Source organism: Erinaceus europaeus, chromosome 5 (assembly GCF_950295315.1).
Source record: "Erinaceus europaeus chromosome 5, mEriEur2.1, whole genome shotgun sequence".
Lineage (NCBI taxonomy): Eukaryota > Metazoa > Chordata > Mammalia > Eulipotyphla > Erinaceidae > Erinaceus > Erinaceus europaeus.
The window spans coordinates 41,740,473-41,760,070 of record NC_080166.1 but is presented as its reverse complement, the minus strand read 5'-3'; the positions used below and the strand labels follow the sequence as shown (position 1 = coordinate 41,760,070).

General features: G+C 40.0%; 1 protein-coding gene across 1 annotated transcript in view; it reads left to right on the top strand.

The window, feature by feature from the left end:
* SLC30A5 (solute carrier family 30 member 5) overlaps positions 1–18,606 on the top strand; it is a 47,858-nt gene extending 29,252 nt beyond the window's left edge. The window contains exons 11-16 of the mRNA XM_007538918.3: positions 1,862–2,019; positions 4,773–4,902; positions 9,110–9,311; positions 12,428–12,654; positions 14,109–14,237; positions 16,962–18,606. Coding sequence (XP_007538980.1) covers positions 1,862–2,019; positions 4,773–4,902; positions 9,110–9,311; positions 12,428–12,654; positions 14,109–14,237; positions 16,962–17,132 — 1,017 coding nt within the window. The 3' untranslated portion in view covers positions 17,133–18,606. The remainder of the gene's footprint in view (positions 1–1,861; positions 2,020–4,772; positions 4,903–9,109; positions 9,312–12,427; positions 12,655–14,108; positions 14,238–16,961) is intronic.
* Positions 18,607–19,598: the final 992 nt, after the last annotated feature.

Below are 19,598 nucleotides of genomic sequence, written 5' to 3'. Positions count from 1 at the left end.
CCTCATCCTCACCTTCAGGCAAGCTTCATGAGGAGTAGAGTAGTGTTACAGGTGTCTTCTCCCCCCCCCCTTCTCTGTGTGTGTATGTGTGTGTGTGACAGTGAACCAGAGTAACACTATTGACATAGGTGATGATAACAAATAACCAGACTCGGGACCTCATTCATGAAACCTAACACTATTATTTACTGTGCCATCTCCCAGACCAGGTGATATTTTTCAACAGAATTCCCAGTCCATCCCTAAATTTATTATAGAATAAGTTAACAAATTTTAGTTATGGATCATATTATAACATTTAATAGCCTGGTCATTTAATAGATATATTAAATATAACATTTCATATATATATAAATAAAACTATTTTCAAATGGTTTATAAGATGGACAAAAGTTATTACTTTCCCTTTAAAAAATTTTTTTGAGAGAGAGAGCAAGAGAGCAGAGTCTTGTGCAAAGCTAGCACTGTACCTTACTGAGCTGTCTCTTGGCTTCAGTTTTGGTTTTTGGATTTTTATGCAGTACTGGAGCATGCATGAATTCATAACCTCACACGTGTAATGCTTCTAAACCTAATTCTTCCCCCCCACACATTCCTCCTTTCTTTTGCTTTTTCCCCCAACTCCACCACTCCCAAAGGGATTTTTTTTTCTTTTAGTTGATAGAGACACCACATCACTGCTCCACCATTTGCTGTCAGGGTCTCAAAACTAGGTCTTAGCGCGTGGTAAAGTATGCACTCTAGCAGATAAGCTGTTTTCTGACCCCTTACTCACGTCTTAAAATTTATATGAAATGAAGTTTTGTTTTTTCTTTAAAAAATCATTTTATTGGGAGATTGATGGTTTACAGTACAGTTGTTGGCACATGGATAAAATTTCTCATTTTTCCCCTTTATTTGGGGATTAATGGTTTACAGTCAACAGTAAAATACAATAGTTTGTACATGTATAACATTTCCACATAACAATACAACCCCCCACTAGGTCCTCCTCTGCCATCATGTTCCAGGACCTGAACCCTCCCCCCAACCCCTCTTATCTTTTTGTTTTAGGTGCCTACAGAAAACTCAACACCAGCTTAGGTGTTTTCACTATCACGTACCAGAAGTTACTTTTTTTTCTTTTTCAGTGTGCAATTCAGTGGTATTTTGGACATTTAAACCATTGTGTGTCAATATCCATTTTTCCATCTTTTATTTACATTTTTATTATTGGATAAAGATAGAGATTTAGAGAGGGAGGAGATAGGGAAAGAGACAGAGAGATACCTGCAGACCTACTTCATCACTCCTGAAGCTTTCCTCCTCTAGGTGGAGATCAGGGGCTTGAACCCAGATCCTTGCACACTGTAGTGTGTGTGCTTAACCAGGTGTGCCACTGCCTGGCCCCTCAATCAATATCTATTTAGATCCAAAAACATTGTATTACTTTAAAAATCCCTATCACAAGAAGGAGAGGGAGGGGTGCTCTTATCAACCAGATAGAGACCCTCCACTCTCTCCTTCCTACAGGCCCAGACCATTGTCACCCTGCTTTTTGTCCCTTTAGATTTATCTGTTCTGAAATGTTATACAAAATCACACATACACTGTGCCACCTTGTGTGCCTGATTTCTTTCACTTAGCATATTCTTTTTATGTGAGCGCTTAACCAGGCTTAACCACCACCTGACCCCAGCATATTCTTGAGGTCCATCTTTGTAGCATTGATGAAATGAAGCTTTAATATACCTTTAAGTATGGTTTGAAAAATTAAGAGTTTAAATCCTCATGATTAAATTCTGATAAATCTCACTTGAATTAGTATTTTCCAACATATTCCTCCCCCTCCCCCCTCCCTTTTTTTTTAAACATATTTTAGCTTTTTACATTTGTGGAATTATTCTATGGCGTGTTGACCAATAGTCTGGGTCTGATCTCAGATGGATTTCACATGCTTTTTGACTGCTCTGCTTTGGTCATGGGACTTTTTGCGGCCCTGATGAGTAGATGGAAAGCAACTCGGATTTTCTCCTATGGGTAAGTACACTATCAGGATGCTGTAGCATAATAAAAAAAAGCAAGTGCAGTTCCATAGTAAAATTTTGTATATAGACAGTTTTTCAGAACTTCATTTTTTAATTATTTATTAATTTTATTTATTGAATAGAGACAGGCATCAAGAGGGAAGGGGGGAGAGGCATCAGTATCACTGCTTCATCACTTGCGAAGTTTCCCCTCCCACAAGCGAGGACTGGGGCCTTGAAACTGGGTCCTTATGCATTGTAACATGTGCATTCAACCAGGTGCACCACTGCCTGACCCTCAGAACTGCATTTTTCTTTGATTTGAAGCAGAAAAGAGAAAATTAACTAATAAACATTTAATAAATCACTGAATTGCAATAAGGTGGTTAGCACTATACTCAATGACATTTTCTAGGCAAAAGTAAAAATCAGTGAAATAGTGAGCTCTAAACCCAACATAGTTATTTGAAGCTGTGGAATGTGCCTGTTTATTCACATCTTTGCTATTTGCAAATTTTGGTTTGCAGTGATAGCATGACTCGATTCAACAAATATTAGAATTCTAGTAAATATAAAGTACTTTGCTAAAGGGTACTCTAAGTAGATTAAGTTCAACTCATTTTCCAGCTGTTTGAGCCAAAAATGAAAATCATTTACTAGAAAACAAGAATCTGGGGGGTCGGGTGGTAGCGCAGCGGGTTAAGTGCATGTGGTGCGAAGCACAAGAACCAGTATAAGGATCCTGGTGATTTAAGCCCTGGCTCCCCACCTGCAGGGGAGTCACTTCACTAGCAGTAAAGCAGGTCTGCAGGTGTCTCTCTTTCTCTCCTCTTCTCTGTCTTCCCCTCCTCTCTTCCATTTCTCTGTCCTATCCAACAATTGAGTACATCATCAACAACAACAATAACTACAACAACAATAAAACAACAAGGGCAAAAGGAAAATAATTTTAAAAATTTAAAAAAAAATCAAGTGCTTAAAGGAGGGAGATATGCTGTCTTGCTAAGAAATTGTCAAAGCTTATATAAGAAAGATTATACTGGGAGTCAGGCGGTGGTGCAGCAGGCTTAAGTGCACATGGCGTGAAGCACAAGGACCAGCCTAGGGATCCTGGTTCCAGCCCCCAGCTCCCCACCTGCAGGGGAGTCACTTCACAGGCGGGGAAGCAGGTCTGCAAGTATCTAGCTCTCTCTCCCCCCCTCTGTCTTCCACTCCTCTCTCAATTTCTCTCTGTCATATCCAGTGACAGCTGCAACAACAACGATAAAACAAGGGCAACAAAAGGGGAAAAAAATGGCCTCCAGGAGTGGTGGGTTCATGGTGCAGGCACCGAGCCCCAGCAATAACCCTGGAGGCAAAAAAAAAAAAAAAAAGAAAGACTATACTATAAACTATCAAACCACCCCCCCCCATAAAAATGAAAAAGAAGGGAGTCGGGCTGTAGCGCAGCGGGTTGAGCGCAGGTGGCGCAAAGCACAAGGACCGGCATAAGGATCCTGGTTCGAACCCTGGCTCCCCACCTGCAGGGGAGTCGCTTCACAGGCAATGAAGCAGGTCTGCAGGTGTCTATCTTTCTCTCCTCCTCTCTGTCTTCCCGTCCTCTCTCCATTTCTCTCTGTCGTATCCAACAACGACAACAACAATAATAACTACAACAATAAAACAACAAGGGCAACAAAAGGGAATAAATAAATAAAATAAATATTTTACAAAAAAAAAAAAATGAAAAAGAATGACCACTTTTTTTTTTCCCACCAGGGTTATCTTTGGGACTCAGTGCTAGCCGTACAAATCCATCACTCCCCATGGTCATATCTCCCCCTTTTTTTCTCTTTTTGCTTTCTCTTTCTGCTACTAGTGAAGCAAACCCCTTCCCCCCACTGGTGGGGTGTGGGCTTCAAACTTGGGCCCTTGCACATGGTAATGTGTGTAATCAACCTGGTGAGCCATTCCCCAGCCTCCAGAACATTTTTTAAAGGACATTAGTAAGAATATGAAACTTCAACAAACAGATGTACTGGAAGAACCTTCCAAAATTAGGTGTTTAGGGGGATAGATAGCATAATGGTTATACAAAGAGACTTTTCAACACCTGAGGCTCCAAAGTCCCAGGTTCAATCCCTGCACCACCATAAACCAGATCTGAGCGGTGCTCTGGTAAAAAAAGAAAAATAAACAAACAGAATTAGGTGTTTAAAATCTTGTGGTTTTGTTTGTTTTTTACCAAAACGCTGCTCAACTCTGTTTTATGGTGGTGCAGGAATTGAACCTGGGGCTTTGTAGCCTAAGGCATGAGAATCTGTTTACATGACCATTGTGCTATCTATCTCTACCCAATTTTTTTTTTTTTAGCTTCAACTTTTAAAAGAATATTGATGACAGACAGTGTGAGAACCAGAGCATCACTCTGGCACATAGGATATAGGAGATCAAATCATGACTTAATGATTTCTTCATGAGAGTCTGTTCACTATGCCACACCTCCCAGTGTATTTGATGGGTGTGGGGGGGTGTCTATATCTGTTTATTTTACATCAGAGCACTGCTAGGGTGTGGTTTATGGTGGTGCTGGGGGTTGAACCTGGAACTTTGGAGCCTGGGGCATGAGTCTCTGCATAAAGACTACATTGTCACTCCCTCTCTTTAATCTGCTTATATAGTTGATTCTCTAGACTTGTGCCTTCATGTATACAGACTATTCTTTTTTGAAATCTTCATTTCTGGTTTTGCTTTTTTTTTTCTAAAAATAATGTTTTATATTTTTAGGTATGGTCGAATAGAAATTCTCTCTGGATTTATTAATGGACTTTTCCTAATGGTAATAGCATTCTTTGTGTTCATGGAGTCCGTGGCTAGGTTAATTGATCCTCCAGAATTAGACACACACATGTTAACAGTAAGTCTCTTTATTTTTCTCTTAAATTCCTACTCATACAGCTTTGTCAATGCTAGAGTTTGACTCTTTGTGATTATTGATTTAGGAAATTTTATTTAAATCAGCACAACTCCCTATCTCACTATTTACGCTTGTACAGCTGACTCTTAGAAATCACTCCTTTTCTCTAGTATTGGAATAATCAAAATATTAGGCAGTCTAGAATGAACAGATTTCTCTATAATTTATTACATGTTGTTTGAACTCTTAATTTGTTAAATAGTTTTGTTTGAAGATGTGGTATCCCCGTGTGTCTACCTCCCCAAAGGGAAACAAAAGAAGAAGAAAGTAAAGACTCAAGATCTACTTGATAAAAGACCAAAATTAATTATCTTGACAATTCCCCTTTTATCTTCTTTTTGCCCTGTACTTTTCTGTTAACGCCCCTTGGGAGTCCGGCGGTAGTTCAGTGGGTTAGGTAGTTCAGTGGGTTAGGCGCATGTGGCACAAAGCACAAGGAACGGCGGAAGGATCCTGGTTCAAGCCCCTGGCTCCCCACCTGCAGGGGAGTCGCTTCACAGGCGGTGAAGCAGGTCTGTAGGTGTCTGTCTTTGTCTCCCCCTCTCTGTCTTCCCCTCCTCTCCCATTTCTCTCTGTCCTATCCAACAATGACATCAGTAACAAAAATAATAACTACAACAATAAAACAACAAGGGCAACAAAGGGGAATAAATTTTTTTAAAAAAATGCCCCTTCACTTCTTCCTCTCTGTGGTTACAGTGACAGGCAGGAGCTCCTCCCTACCCCAGCCATCCCCAAGAAATTTAGAATTTTTGCTCCTGGAAGGCTGGGCTGTGGTGTACCCACTTGAGCACACGCGTTAACATGTGCATGGCCCCAGTCCCCAATTGCAGGGGGGAAGAAGCTTCAAGAACAGTGAAACAGTGCTACAGGTGTCTCATTTCTATTTCCCCTTCCTCTCTCATTTTATCTCTTATCTTAACAAAAAAAATAAATAAACTAGGGGAAAAGAAAAAATTTTGACAAGCTAAGAACTGACTATGAAAATTTACAATTTAAGAACTGCCATCAGTTTGTAAAATTTACCCGTTAACTTTGCAAACATCTAGGTGTAATACTTGTGACCCTTTGTCTCATCTTGAAATTGTGTTTTTAAATACTTGAGGGAATTTTCAAAAAGTTAGTAAAAAAATAATAATTATAAAAGATTTACTTGATCATTCATACTATTGCCATAGCAAATTTTTCCCTTTTTTTTTTTTTTTAAACTTTATCAACTTCTATGAACATTTTCCCTATACATTATTTCTTGAAGTTGACTTTTTCCCTCACTTCTGCCTTTCGGGCTTCCTTGAAGCTTTGATTTCTAGTAGGATATAATCCCTTACTTGCTCTTACTGTGTTGATGCAGCCTGGTGGTGGCACTCCAGGTTAAGCACACATAGTATGAAGCACAAGGATCCTGGTTTGAGCCCCTGGCTCCTCACCTGCAGGGGGCGCTTCAAAAGCAGTGAGGCAGGTGTCTGTCTTTCCCCCCTCTGTCCCTCCCCCTTTCAATTTCTCTCTGTCCTATCCAATGGGGGTTGGGGGGTAGTGGCCAGGAGCAGTGGATTCGTAGTGCAGGCACTGAGCCCCAGCGATAACCTTAGAGGCAAAAAATAAAAAATAAATTACTACATACATGTAAAATAACACCATTATTTTAAATGTGACTAGTCCTTCAGTTTAGAATAAAGGGGCTTTTAATGTCTAAATTCTTTTTTCTTGATGAAAGATATAAAGGTAAAATAAGAGATTGACTGTTTATGAGGTGTTCCCCATACTTTGATCAGTGTTTAATTTCACTCAAGAGTCATTGACCATCATTGATCAGGCTCATAAAACAGAAGTTTTAAGATCCAATCAATGGTCTGACTCAGATAAAAGTAAATAAACTTTATATATGTTAACCAGAATGACTTTTTTCTTTTTTTTTTTTACCAGAGCACTGCTCAGCTCTGGCTTATGGTAGTACAGGGGATTGAACCTGGGTCTTCAGAGCCTCAGGCATGAGAGTTTCTTTGCATAACCATAATGCTATGTTATCTACCCCCGCTCACCAAAATGAATCTTAATACCTTTCAAAATAAAATTGTCTTAGTTTTATCTTTTTTTTCAAAACAAATAGATTTCTCTAGAGGAAATATACTACATAAATGTAAACTATATATTGCCTTGCAAACTAAACATTTGAAATGTGCCAAATAAAAAGGAGGCATTAGAGGTGGTATAGCTCAGTGGTAGAGCATTTGATGGCAAAAGGAAGTATTAGGTAGTGTACGTACGCTTGCTTGCATGCAGTAAGCCATGTTTTTAAACTCTGTTGTGCGCCGCGGAGAAGAGAGGAGGTCCAGAGCAAAGAGGGAACACAAATCTTTATTTGCGCTGGCACCTCAGAGTTGGGTGCTAGAGAAGCAGGTTGGGCCACGTGGAGGTAGTGAAAATGGCCACCTCACGCAGTAACCTTTCCTGCGTCTGAACACCAAAGTGAAGCGCTGGCAAGAGAGCGAGGGCGGAAGAAGAAGGGCTTTTATAGGAGCAGCTTTTGCGAGAATGGGAAGGGGGAGGAGTAACCGTAGCACTACAGGATAGGATAATAACTCATGAGAATGGGAAGGGGGAGGAGTGACCAAAGCACTCCAAATATCGTGGGGAAATAGACAATGCCCTGAGGGCACAACATGGCGAAACAGGCACTCCGAGAGTGGGAACTAGCAGTAGCCTGAGGGGACAACATGGCAGATGTGACTGCATCTGCACAATTTCCCAGCAAAACTTTTTATTTAAACAAAAACCTTTAAGGTCTTGGGAGATGGCACAGTGAGTGGGACACAAATTTGACAGCTGAGCTCCTAAGTTTGTGTGTGTGAGAGAGACAGACAGAGACCAAAGGACCACACTTTATCATTTTGTGTGATGCCAGGAATGGAGTCTAGTACCTCACTTATGCCAGGTATAAAGTCTGAGCCACCTTCCTGTCTTTTTTTCTTTTTCTTTTATCACTACATTTTTCACTGCTTTGGGCCAACTTTTTCAAATAGAGGAAAAGACACCAAAGTACCAAAGTTTTCTCCATTTTGTGGGGGATAGTCATTACACCTGGGTCTCACAGCAAAGCAAACACACTATCCAAGGAAGCTATTTTGCTGTTTTCCTCTTATTTTTAGTAACTTAATTATCATAGCAAAAATCCTTTACTTGTCATCACTCTGATATTTAACAGTTGAATATTTCTAAAATATTCCAAAATTTGCATTTAAATATTTTGGATTTAATTGTTGAACAGAAAAACATATAGTGGTAAATATGCATAGTACAGTAGGTCTGAAATAATTTTTTTAATATTTATTCCCTTTTGTTGCTCTTGTTTTTATTGTTGTAGCTATTATTGTTATTATTGATGTCATCATTGTTGGATAGGACAGAGAGAAATGGAGAGAGGAGGGGAAGACAGAGAGGGGGAGAGAAAGATAGACACCTGCAGACCTGCTTCACCACCTGTGAAGCAACTCCCCTGCAGGTGGGGAGCCGGGGGAACCAGGATCCTTCTGCACGTCCTTGTGCTTTGTACCATGTGCGCTTAACCCAAGGCACTACCGCCCGACTCCCTGAAATAACAATTTAATGGGGCCAGACTGGGACCAGGTGAGTGGCACACCTGGTGAAGTGCACACATTATAGTGCGTGAGGTCCCAGGTTCAAGCCCCTGGTCCCTACTTGCAGGCAGGAAGCTTTACGAGTGGTGAAGTAGTGTTGCAGGTGTCTCTCGCTCTCTGTCTCCCCTTTCCTCTTGATTTCTGGCTGTCTCTATCCAATAAGTAAATATAATTTTAAATATTTGAAGGGGCTAGACGGTGGCACTTTCAGTTGAGTCCACATATTACCAAGCACAAGAACCCCCAGTCCCCACCTTTAGAAAGAAAGCTTCACTAGTGGTGAAGTAGTGCTATAGATCTTGGTCTCTCCCTCTTGCTCTCTTTCTCTCTTTCTCTCTCTCTCTACCTCTCTCTCTTTTTCTCTCTGTGCCTCTCTGCCTACCTCTTCCCTTCCCATCTCCATCTATCCAATAAATAAAATTTAAAAAAAGAACAAATAAATAATTATTTAGTTTTTATTATCGTTAGTCTAAATTACACATTTTAAAGTTTTCTTTTCTCCCTTTTGCTAGCCAGTCTCAGTTGGAGGGCTGATAGTAAACCTTATTGGTATCTGTGCCTTTAGCCATGCCCATAACCACGCTCATGGAGCTTCTCAAGGAAGCTGCCACTCCTCTGATCACAGCCATTCACACCATATGCATGGACACAGTGACCATGGGCATGGTCACAGCCACGGATCTGCAGGTGGAGGCATGAATGCCAACATGAGGGGTGAGTTTTTGCCACATGTTGTTCTTTTCAACTGTGTTCTGAATTGACACTGTTTACTAGTATTGGGCTTCTGGTATAGTTTAAATTTCGAAAAGCAATCCTGGCAGGGGAGATAGCATAATGGTAGTTATGCAAAGAGATTCTCTGCTGGAACTGAACAGTGCTCTGGTGGGAGAAAAAAAAAAGGAAAAAACAACCTCACTGAACAGATCAGAAGCTGCCTTCTTGTCGGGCTGCGCCACGGAGAAGAGAGAGAGGTCCGGAGCAAGTGGGGTACACAAATCTTTATTATTGGATCAGGAGGGGGTGGCTCAGACCAGAGCGACCGTGGGGGGGGGGGGCTTTTATTGGACAACAACCAGGGGTGACGTGTCGGGATAGGATTGGTTGAAAAGGGCACTGCTAGGATATCGCAGGGAGTGGTAAAACCTGGGGGCGTAGACTGCATCTGAATAATTCCTCAACATCACTTCTATGGAAAACTTTCATAAATGTTATTATCATAAATCATAATTCTAGAATCCTTTTAACAGGTGTAGTTGCATAAATATTACTTACCTCCAAGAAAAATAGAGTATGTCTGTATGAACTTTTATAAAAGACCCAATACTTTCCTACTTGTTTTTCTTTTTTAGATAGAGACAGAGCAATTGAGAAGGGAGGGGGAAAGAGACACCTACAGCCCTACTTCACCACTTGTGAAGCTTTCCCCCTAAAGGGGACCAGGGGGCTTAAACTTGGATTTTTGCACACTATAATGTGTGCCACTGCCTGGCACCAGGTTTTCTTTTCTTTTCTTCTTTTTTTTTGGCAGCCAGAGTTATCTCATTAGTGTCTGTAATACAAATCCACTGTTCCTGGTGGTCATTGGCCATTTTTCCCATGGTCATTGGCCATGATTTTATTGGATAGAACAGAGAGGAGGAGAGAGGGAGAAAGACACCTGCAAAACTGCTTCAATACTCACGAACTGGATCCTTACACTTAGTATTATGTGGGCTTTACCAGGTGTGCCACCACTCACCCCAACCCCACCCCCAGTTTTCTACTTTATAAAAAATAAGGAAAGTAGAGAGTCAGGCTGTAGAGCAGCAGGTTAAGTGCAGGTGGCGCAAAGCGCAGGGACCGGCGTAAGGATCCCGGTTTGAGCCCCCAGCTCCCCACCTGCTGGGGAATCGCTTCACGGGAGGTGAAGCAGGTCTGCAGGTGTCTTATCTATCTCTCCCCCTCTCTGTCTTCCCCTCCTCTCTCCATTTCTCTCTGTCCTATCCAACAACAACATCAATAACAACAATAATAATTACAATAATAAAAAAACAAGGGCAACAATAGGGATAAATATTTTTTTAAATAATAAGGAAAGTGGGAGTCGGGCTGTAGTGCAGCGGGCTAAGCGCAGGTGGCGCAAAGCACAAGGACAGGCATAAGGATCCCAGTTCGAACCCCGGCTCCCCACCTGCAGGGTAGTCGCTTCACAGGCGGTGAAGCAGGTCTGCAGGTGTCTATCTTTCTCTCCTCCTCTCTGTCTTCCCCTCCTCTCTCCATTTCTCTCTGTCCTATCCAACAGTGACAACAATAATAATAACTACAACAATAAAACAACAAGGGCAACAAAAGGGAATAAATAAAAAATAATAAAAAAATAATAAGGAAAGTAAATGAACAAAAAGATGGGGAATATATTAGTGATTTAATAATGATCGACAAGATTATGGGGTAAGGGGTACAATTTTTTTTTTAATTTCATTTATTTTCCTTTTGTTGCCCTTGTTGAGGGGTACAATTTCATACAGTTCCCACCACCAGAGTTCCATATCCCATCCCCTCCATTGGAAGGTTCCCTATTTCTTACCACTCTGGGAGTATGGACCCAGGATCATTATGGACTGCAGAAGGTTAGGAGGTCTGGCTTCTGTAAATGCTTCTCTGCTGGACATGGACATTGACAGGTCTATCCATATCCCCAGCCTTTCTCTTTCCCTAGTGAGATAGGGCTCTGAGGAGGTGAGGTTCCAGAACACATTGGTGAGGTTGTCTACCCAAGGAAGTCAGGTTGGCATCATGGTAGCATCTGCAACTTGGTGACTGAAAAGCATTAAGATATAAAGGAGAATAAATTGTTTAATAATTAGGAATCTGAAGGTAAGAATATAGCAGGTGATAATTTAGGTCTTCATGTTGGAAGAAGCTAGGAGGTCTATTTTAGGTATATTCCAACGGGCCCATGGCTTTAATAATTTTTGCCTGAGCCCAACAACTAGCATGCAGGTAGGCTAAAAGAAGAAAATAGAAAAAAAGTTTAAAGGAAAAAGTAGTGAAAGTATTTATCATTTAATTGAGTTATTCTGATTATTATGATTAATTATAAAAATTGACTTAAGTTTAGCTGTGAAGACAGTATAGTGGTTATGCAAAAAGACTTTAGTAAAAAAGCTTTAGTGCTGGATGGTGGCACAATGGGTTAAGTGCACAAAGACCGGCATAAGGATCCTGGTTTGAGCCCCCGGCTCCCCGCCTGTGGGGGTGGGGGGGTGTTGCTTCACAGGCAGTGAAGCATGTCTGCAGGTGTCAGTCTTTCTCTCCCCTTCTGTCTTCCTGTCCTCTCTCGATTTCTTTCTGTTCTATCCAACAACAACAACAGCAATAACAGCAGCAAGGATAAACAACAAGGGCAAAAAAGGGAAAAAAAATAGCCTCTATGAGCAGTGGGTTTGTAGTGCAGGCACCTAGCCCCAGCGATAACCTTGGAGGCAAAAAAAAAAAAAAAAAAAAAGCACGTTAGTGCCTGAGGCTCCAGTGTCCCAGATTCAACTTGCAGCACAGCCATAAACCAGAATTGAGCAGTGCCCTGGTTAGGGAGGGGGGGGGGGGAAATGACAGACTCATGTGATTTCTAAGAATCCCTTCAAGACAAGTTGTACCATCAAAGAACTCCCTTCACTTGCCTTTTTGTCATTATTCTGTGAATTCCTCGAGGGCAGTGACCATGTTTTAGTTAATTATGACGGACTAGCCCAAGCAGTTGCATAGTAGATTCCCAGTAGTATTTGTAGAGTGGGTAAAAACATGAGATTGGGTGTGATTTCACTTTTAATGTTTTAATATTCTTCTCACAGGTGTATTTCTACATGTTTTGGCAGACACACTTGGCAGTATTGGTGTGATTGTATCCACAATTCTTATAGAGCAGTTTGGATGGTTCGTTGCTGATCCTCTCTGTTCTCTTTTTATTGCTATATTAATATTTCTCAGTGTTGTTCCACTGATTAAAGATGCCTGTCAAGTTCTGCTTTTGAGACTGCCACCAGAACATGAAAAAGAACTACATATTGCTTTAGAAAAGGTACTGTGTAATTTCTTCACTATTTTTTCTTTTAAAATATAATTTGGGGGAGTCGGGTGGTAGCAAAGCGGGTTAAGCGCAGGTGGCACAAAGTACAAGGACCGGAGTAAGAATCCAGGTTCAAGCCCCCAGCTCCCCACCTGTAGGGGAGTCTTTACACAGGCGGTGAAGCAGGTCTGCAGGTTATCTTTCTCTGCCCCTCTCTGTCTTCCCCTCCTCTCTCCATTTCTCTCTGTCCTAGCCAACAATAACAACAACAGTAATAACTACAACAATAAAACAACAAGGGCAACAAAAGGGAATTTTTTTTTTTTTAATGTATAGAATAAATATTGGGCCTGGGATGCAATTCAGTGACTTCACTTCCTCAAGATCCTGGGTTGATTTCACTTTGTGAAAATTACATGTTAGGGCTAGGGAAAAATAAATAACACTATACTTTCATTCTCAAGGCACCAGGGGTCTCAGGATCAATCCCTGGCACCACCATAGGCCAGAATTAAACAGTGCTCTGGTAAATAAATATATAAATACATAAATTGTAAGGAAAATCACATAGAACTTTACCACCTGAAAAACATTTTTTTTTCTTTTGTTGCCAAAGGTGAATGCTCCATGCCAGCTTTTTCAGAGAGGCAGGAAGAAATCCCCCAGTGCTGACACTTCCCACAGTATTGTAGTACTCCCACCTGGCATATTGGAGCCCAAACTGGGATCATGCACATGGCAAAGCAGGCACCCTCCCAGGTGCCTAAAAATAAAACAATTTTAAAGTTATTTCTATGTGTAGGTATTTTTTAAATAAAGGTAGCAAAAAATTGTTTTGTGCTGCTTTAGAAAATTTGTTTTGTGCTGGTCTTCTGGTTGAACGTGGACAATATATTTTGAATGTGTTGTCTCTGTGTAATAGATAATACGTGAATGTGTATTATCAATATAAAGGAAATCATGGAGGCCAGACGGTGCACCTGGCTGAGCATACACATTACTGTGCACAAGGACCTGGTTCAATCCCTGGGTCCCCACTTGCAGTGGGAAAGCTTCACAAGTGGTAAAGCTGAACTGCAGGTGTCTTTGTTTTTCCCTATCTCCTCAGTTTCTCTGTCTCTATCAGATAAATAAATTTTTAAAAGCAAATAATGTAGTTCATTGACTATATCTTAGTACATCTGGTAGTAATAAAAATGGAAGTGCAGATGTTAGATGTAAAGACACCTGTAATCCCTACCGACTTCCTATTCAAAACTGCCTTCTGTGCCATCACTTTCAGGTCTTAATATTTTAACTTGAAGCTGATTATTATGCTCCTATTCCTTTCTCATCTCTGGACTCTTTGTTTTTTTGGATTTTCTTTTTATAATTGGCTTAATAGTAACTCTTACACCAAATGTTTGCATTATGTTAAATAAATTAGCCTTTAAATCCATTTGTATCCCTCTCCTTTTATTTGACAGATACAAAAAATTGAAGGATTAATATCATACCGCGACCCTCACTTTTGGCGCCATTCTGCTAGTATTATAGCAGGAACAATTCATATACAAGTGGCATCTGATATACTAGAACAAAGAATAGTACAGCAGGTAATAATCTTTTTAAAACATTTTTTGGATCTTTTGTTTTTAAAAATAATTTCAGAGGAGTCAGGCAGTAGCGCAGTGGGTTAAGTGCAGGTGGTGCAAAGTGCAAGGACCGGCATAAGGATCCCGGTTCGAGCCCCCGGCTCCCCACCTGCAGGAGGGTTGCTTCACAAGCGGTGAAGCAGGTCTGCAGGTGTCTTTCTCTCCCCCTCTCCTCATTTCTCTCTGTCCTATCCAACAACAATGACATCAGTAACAACAATAATAAATACAACAATAAAACAAGGGCAACAAAAGAAAATAAATATTTTTTTAAAATAGTTCAGTTCAGGGGGCCAGGCAGTGGCACATCCTGTGAAGCACACATATTATCATGTGCAAGGACCCAAATTCAAGCTCCTCTCCTGCCGGTCTAGCTTCACGGGCGGGAGACAGATGACCAGGGACTCATGGCTGAGCTGGGAAGCAGTATCTCGTTTATTAATCAGATACATCGCCTTTTATGCATCTCTTCACTGGAAGTGGCAAGTGAAAGGAAATGACTAGGAGAGGGGGCGGAGCAAAAAAAGAGCGCAAAAAGAACATAGAAAGCTTCCATCTAACCAGTGGGGATTAAACCAATACCCTACAGGCAGGGCGGGACCCAGGTAAAACAGTGATTATATAAATAGACCACATCGTAAGTAATACAAGCAAACCTAATGTGATGATGAAAAAAGAAGGTCTTATAAGCACAATTTAGAAGCATACCAACACTCTCCCTACTGGCAAGGGGATGTTTCATAAGTAGTGAAGCAGGTCTGTCTTTCTCTCCCTTTCTTTTTTTTTTTTTTTTTTTTAATTTTTTATTTAAGAAAGGATTAGTGAACAAAAGCATAAGGTAGGAGGGGTACAACTCCACACAATTCCCAACACCCAATCCCCATAACCCACCCCCTCCCAATGTAGCTTTCCCATTCTCGATACCTCTGGGAGCATGGACCCAGGGTTGTTGAGGGTTGCAGAAGGTAGAAGGTCTGGCTTCTGTAATTGCTTCCCCGCTGAACATGGGCATTGACTGGTCGGTCCATACCCCCAGTCTGCCTCTCTCTTTCCCTAGTAGGGTGTGTCTCTGGGGAAGCTGAGCTCCAGGACACATTGGTGGGGTCTTCAATCCAGGGAAGCCTAGCCAGCATCCTGGTGGCATCTGGAACCTGGTGATTGAAAAGAGAGTTAACATATGAAGCCAAACAATTTGTTGAGCAGTCATGGATCCCAAGCTTGGAATAGTGGAGAGGAAGTGTTAGGGAGGTACTCACTGCAAACTCTAGTGTAATCCTGCTTTCAGGTATATATTTTGCAGTAGTTTATGGATACGTGTGCACATAAGCTGTCTCTCACAGAAACTGGTGTATATCTAGGTTATGGGACTTTGTTAGAAAGTGAACTACCTGAGATGAAATTAGAGTGTACTATTAAAGGAAGGGTCTCACCCGAGTAATGAAGCTGAAGGGTTGTCATTCCACACGTGAAGTCTCTGGATACATTCTGAGGTGAAGCATGTTGAGGTAGCAATCGTAGCTTTGGTTAGGTTGTGGTCGGCGGATGCAATGTTATTTGGTTTGGATTGGGAGATGCATTTCTCTCCCTTTCTATCTCTGTTTCCTCTCAATTTCTCTGTCCTATCCAATAAAATGGAAACAAAAAATGGCACTGTAAGTGGTGGATTCGTAGTGTTGGCACCAAGTCCCAGTAATAACCCTGGTGACAAAATAATTTTATTTGAAACACATCGTATGTGACATTGCAGAAGTAATGTCATTTTGCCTAGTCATCATGTAACTTTAAAAATACATCTTGGGGGTTGGGCGGTAAAGCAGCAAATTAAGCGCAGGTGGCGCTAAGCACAAGAACTGGAGTAAGAATCCTGGTTCTAGCCCCGGCTCCCCACCTGCAGGGGAGTCACTTCACAAGCGGTGAAGCAGGTCTGCAGGTGTCTTTCTCTCCCCCTCTCTGTCTTCCCCTCCTCTCTCCATTTCTCTCTGTCCTATCCAACAATGATGACAACAATAATAACTATAACAATAAAACAAGAACAACAAAAGGAAATAAACAAATAAAGTAGTCCGGGAGGTGGTGCAGTGGATCAGGCATTGGACTCTCAAGCATGAGGTTCTGAGTTCAATCCCCAGCAGCACGTGTACCTGTCTTTCTCACAAATTAATTAATTAATTAATTAAAAATAAATATTTTTTAAACAATAGTACCAGTCTTGGGGGGCAGCTGATGGTGCACCTGGTTTAGCACACATGTTACAAAGCACAGTGAGCCAGGTTCAAGCCCCTTGTCCCCACCTGCAGGGGGGAAGCTTCATGAGTAGTGAAGCAGAGCTGAGGTGTCTGTCTCTCTCCCTCTCTGTCACCCCCTCCCCTCTCAATTTCTGGCAGTCTCTAGCCAATAAATAAATAAAGATAAATAAATAAATGAATTAAAATACCAGTCTTGGTTAGGGGTAGATAGCATAATGGTTCTGCAAAGAGACTTTAATGCCTGAGGTTCCAAAAAAAGTCTTGACCTGGGAAATAGTTTAGTGGATTAGGCAGTGGACTTTAGGTGTGAGATGCCAAGTTTAATCCCTAGTTCAATCCCCAGCCTTTGGGTCATTGCTACTCTGTTTTAAAAAAAAAAAAAAATCAATTACTTATGATATGCATTAATCTAACTTCTTGAAATGTATTTCTTTAACAGGTTACAGGAATACTTAAAGATGCTGGAGTAAACAATTTAACAATTCAAATTGAAAAAGAAGCGTATTTTCAACATATGTCTGGTTTAAGTACTGGATTTCATGATGTTCTTGCTATGACAAAACAAATGGAGTCTATGAAATACTACAAAGATGGTACTTTCATCATGTGAGATGACGTGAGAATTAGCCCTGGAATATGAACAATGAAGACAAAATTACTCAGTATTTATGACATTGCCAGAGGGAAGAATGTTGCATATACTGTACAGAAACATTTTCCTATAATTGAAAAAAAAAAAAAAACTTTGAAGCTCCCTATCATTAAATCAAGGAATTTTTCTTAAAGGAAATTTATATAACAAAGCACTAACTGTACAAGTAAAAGAATAATTTGAATTACGTGTATAACAAGAATCTTAAAAATATGAGTAAATATCATGTTTGAAAATGAACCTTGAATGATAGATTTTAGTGAAGACCAAACTATCTGTTTATGCTTTCTATCAGTAAGGTTCTACATTGTAAATAATGTATTTACATGTTTATTACAAAGATCCAAATGGGGGGGGGTTAACTTTTTGCATAGCCCTAAGATAAAATAGGAATGAAAGTTCTATATTTATGGATTTTCTGTATATAAAACTTGTTTCTAATTATAACTAAATCCATTAAGTAAAATCTGTATTGTCACTTTAACTGTAAACTAAATTATTTGGGATAAACATCAGCCACTGGTATATGATAAACAGTGAGAATAGAAAAATAGAGCATTACAGTCTTTGATGTATTACAAAAACCAACCACTCTGTAAAATAAATTTTTTACTTTTGGTAATATTCGCAAATGAATAATTACTTTACTAGGGTAAAGAACTTATACTAAGTATGTCTGTGTCTTCTTCCTCTAAAATAGAGTACTCCATTTCTTGTTATACATCTGGCATTCCAAGTTGCTTATCAAGCTTGTATCCAAGCAGTGCTAGACTTTTTTTCATCTTTTCATTTAATTCCATATGTTGTGCAATAACTAGTTGAGAGAATCATCAATTGTCAACTCTTGACAATTAATGTCAATTGTCAAGTTGACAATTGTCAACTCTTGAGTTAAATTTTCTGCCTATAACTGTAACTTTTTAAATGCCGGGTACCTATACATATTTTTTTAAGTAGGTAATTATTTTAAAGTTTAATAAGTAAATCTGTTTATAAACACTTGGGCACCACAAGTCAAAATACTTATATAGCTACTTTCTATATTAACACAACTTATACTTTTTCCAATTTAAACTGAATGTAGTCTGAAAAGACTTAACTAAAAGATATAATAATATATGCAGTTTATGAACACCAAAGAATGTCAGAGGAAACTTTTGAATATCTGCCTATTTATAAGTAACTGAATATTTTCATTCTTATGAGGAATTTTGATAAGTAGGACGAATTAATTTTAGTATTGGTACTATTTTCTTATCTATACTATGATGGCAAACGTACTGTAAATCATATATTTTGTCTTACCAATTTTAATATGTGAGAGATTTTAGAAATTTGTTATAAGTTATTTTGATATTTCTTGTCTTCTTACACATTTTCTGGTCCAGAATCTTCAATACAATATTAAAATTTTTGAGTGGTGGGAAAATAATTGGATATTGATGTTTTAATGCAGTTTTTATACATTAAAAGGATTTAAGATAGTTAAGTGAATATTGCAACATTTAGATTCTCACTTCCCCTGGTAGGCATATAAACATAAAAAAAATAAGAGATTTCAAGATGAGAGAGAAGGCAGGATAGAAGGTTAAGGGGATACAAATATAAATAGGGAAAGTTCAGCATTAAGAGCACAGGGTGGGGGCTGAGTGTTGGTGCGCCTGGTTGAGCAAACATGTTACAGTGCGCAAAGACCCTGGTTCAAGCACCCGGGTCCCCATCTGCAGGGGGAAAGCTTTGGAAGTGGTGAAACAGTGCTGCAGGTGTCTCTGTCTCACCCCTCAATTTCTGGTGGTCTCTATCCAGTAAATAAAGATAATAAAATTTAAAGGAAAAAAAAGTACAGAGTGCTGGCTCCAACTCATAAAATGAGACTTCAGCAAATCATATATATTTTAAACTTAACTGCTCTATTGTCTTTCAGTATGTCCATTTTTTTCCCATTTAAGTCACTATTCCCAAGAGATTACATGTTCATTGTGTAAAGAAGTTTATAGTAATACCTAAATAAAAGTCTGTTGAATAGTTCATTTGCCCAAGAAGGTAGTGGGTGTCTTACACAGCTATTAATTTCTGTCCTTTCCCTTTCTCTTCAACCATTGTTTTTCCTATTAGCAATTTAGGGACCCCTAAGTTTTACATAGACTAAACCTCACATTTATTTTTTTATTATTTATTTATTTTGCCTCCAAGGTTATTGCTGGGGCTCGGTGCCTGCACTACGAATCCACTGAATTGAGAGAGGGGAAAGGAAGAGAGACACTTGGCAGCCCTGCTTCATTCTGAAGCTTTCCCCCTTCAAGTTGGAACTAGCCGCTTGAATCTGGGTTCTTTTGCACTATAATGTGTGTGCATAACCAAGTGTGCCACCACCTAGCTAGCCCCTTTTTATAAGATTGTGTTTATTACAAGATAGATGCAGAA